General features: G+C 31.6%; 1 protein-coding gene across 1 annotated transcript; it reads right to left on the minus strand.

Moving 5' to 3' along the window:
- Positions 1-1125: 1125 nt before the first annotated feature.
- LOTGIDRAFT_153046 (hypothetical protein) lies at positions 1126-1749 on the minus strand (the record flags this gene model as incomplete). The annotated part of the gene is made up of 1 exon (XM_009053527.1): positions 1126-1749. One exon carries the CDS (start codon positions 1747-1749, stop codon positions 1126-1128), a length of 624 nt encoding a protein of 207 aa, XP_009051775.1.
- Between the last annotated feature and the right edge of the window lie 227 nt (positions 1750-1976).

Genomic DNA, 1976 nt, shown 5'->3' on the forward strand with positions numbered 1-1976 from the left:
TACTTTGTATCAAAGAAACTACAGATAAATCTGGATGATATGTAACATATCATTTTACACAAAACAACAAGATAATATTTTACTAGAGGTAATTTACAGCTTTTCTTTTCTTCACCAGAACATATAGTGCCATGCTTATAGGAATATTTTAATGTTACTTTCAGTTTTGTAGATGTCTTTTCTCTCTCAGTTTGAAAGTTCATCATTTATCAAAGGCATTAAATTGAACATATCATAGCCAATGGATATCTAATTGGTTTGAAGTAAACTTGCTGCAGAGTAAATTTTCTCTGATCATCAATTTCAACATGCAATGCAGTCATTAAAATAAGTAAGATTGTAGCGATCTGTACAGTAACACTCAAAATTCATGATTGATTCGCCACCACTGTTACTAGTTCTGAATCCTAATTTCAAACCTACATATTTCTATATTCAAAGATGAAGAATGTAAACATTTGTTTATTTAACATTCTACAGAAGACTGGACAAGACTTTCAAACAATCATCTGGTCAGTCTGCATCAGAAATGGCAGTCCCGGTAGGATTACAGGGGAAAAGACATTTGCACCTCCTGAAATGTACATTTTACTTATTGTTACCCCCACTACAATTCTGAGAAATTTCAAAATAAGATTTTTTTATATCTCAGAATGCATCAATATTAATTCTATTTTTCTAGGAGATAGTCCTATCAGACAAACTTGGCTATTTCTCAGCACTTTCACAGTTGGAATCCAAGAGTTGTCACCCCATTACATCAGTCAGCCCACTATTTGTTCCAGTAGGCTTGTGTCATCTCATCACTACTGATCAGTGCTTTTGTTAGGCAGGTGTTGATAAAATGTTTAATCAGGTTCGCGTGATTTGTACATTCCTGATTCCTGGACATCATGAATTAATGTTAACCTTGTCCATTCAATGACTTCACTAAAACAATAAAGCCATTAAAATAATGGATATCTATAGGATCTTAGTAGAATGTTGGTCATTAATATCTATTTCTTACTGTCTAATGTCTCATGGTAATAATCTTAGTTCATGGTTATCTTAATGAAAACAACAATACAGCTTACAAATCAGGCTTTTATTTGTTTAACCATGACAGGTGACTTGTGTTCTTGTTTAAACATAAAGAAATCTATTACCAGTTGAGGATACAATACCAAACATATCAACATTCAGAGTATCAAACACAATACCAAACATATCAACATTCAGAGTATCAAACACAATACGAAACATATCATCATTCAGAGTATCAAACACAATACAAAACATATCAGCATTCAGAGTATCAAACACAATACGAAACATATTAGCATTCAGAGTATCAAACACAATACGAAACATATCAACATTCAGAGTATCAAACACAATACGAAACATATCAACATTCAGAGTATCAAACACAATACGAAACATATCAGCATTCAGAGTATCAAACACAATACGAAACATATCAACATTCAGAGTATCAAACACAATACGAAACATATCAACATTCAGAGTATCAAACACAATACGAAACATATCAACATTCAGAGTATCAAAAACAATACGAAACATATCAACATTCAGAGTATCAAACCCAATACGAAACATACCAACATTCAGAGTATCAAACACAATACGAAACATATCAACATTCAGAGTATCAAACACAATACGAAACATATCAACATTCAGAGTATCAAACACAATACCAAACATATCAGCATTCAGAGTATCAAACACAATACCAAACATATCAGCATTCAGAGTATCAAACAGTAAAAGAACTTAATATATCAAAAACAAGTTTGAGAACAGATTATCAAACACACATTTAGGACATATCAAACAAATGTTTGAGAACATAAAATATTTAAAAACACAGGTTTGAGGACATTACAGACAAAGATATAAAAATCTATCGGGCAACATCCAAAGAACATATCCAACAAAATTATTTGAAACCGTTCTAAGGAAATATA

Source organism: Lottia gigantea (genome assembly GCF_000327385.1).
Source record: "Lottia gigantea unplaced genomic scaffold LOTGIsca_2, whole genome shotgun sequence".
Taxonomy (NCBI): Eukaryota; Metazoa; Mollusca; class Gastropoda; family Lottiidae; genus Lottia; species Lottia gigantea.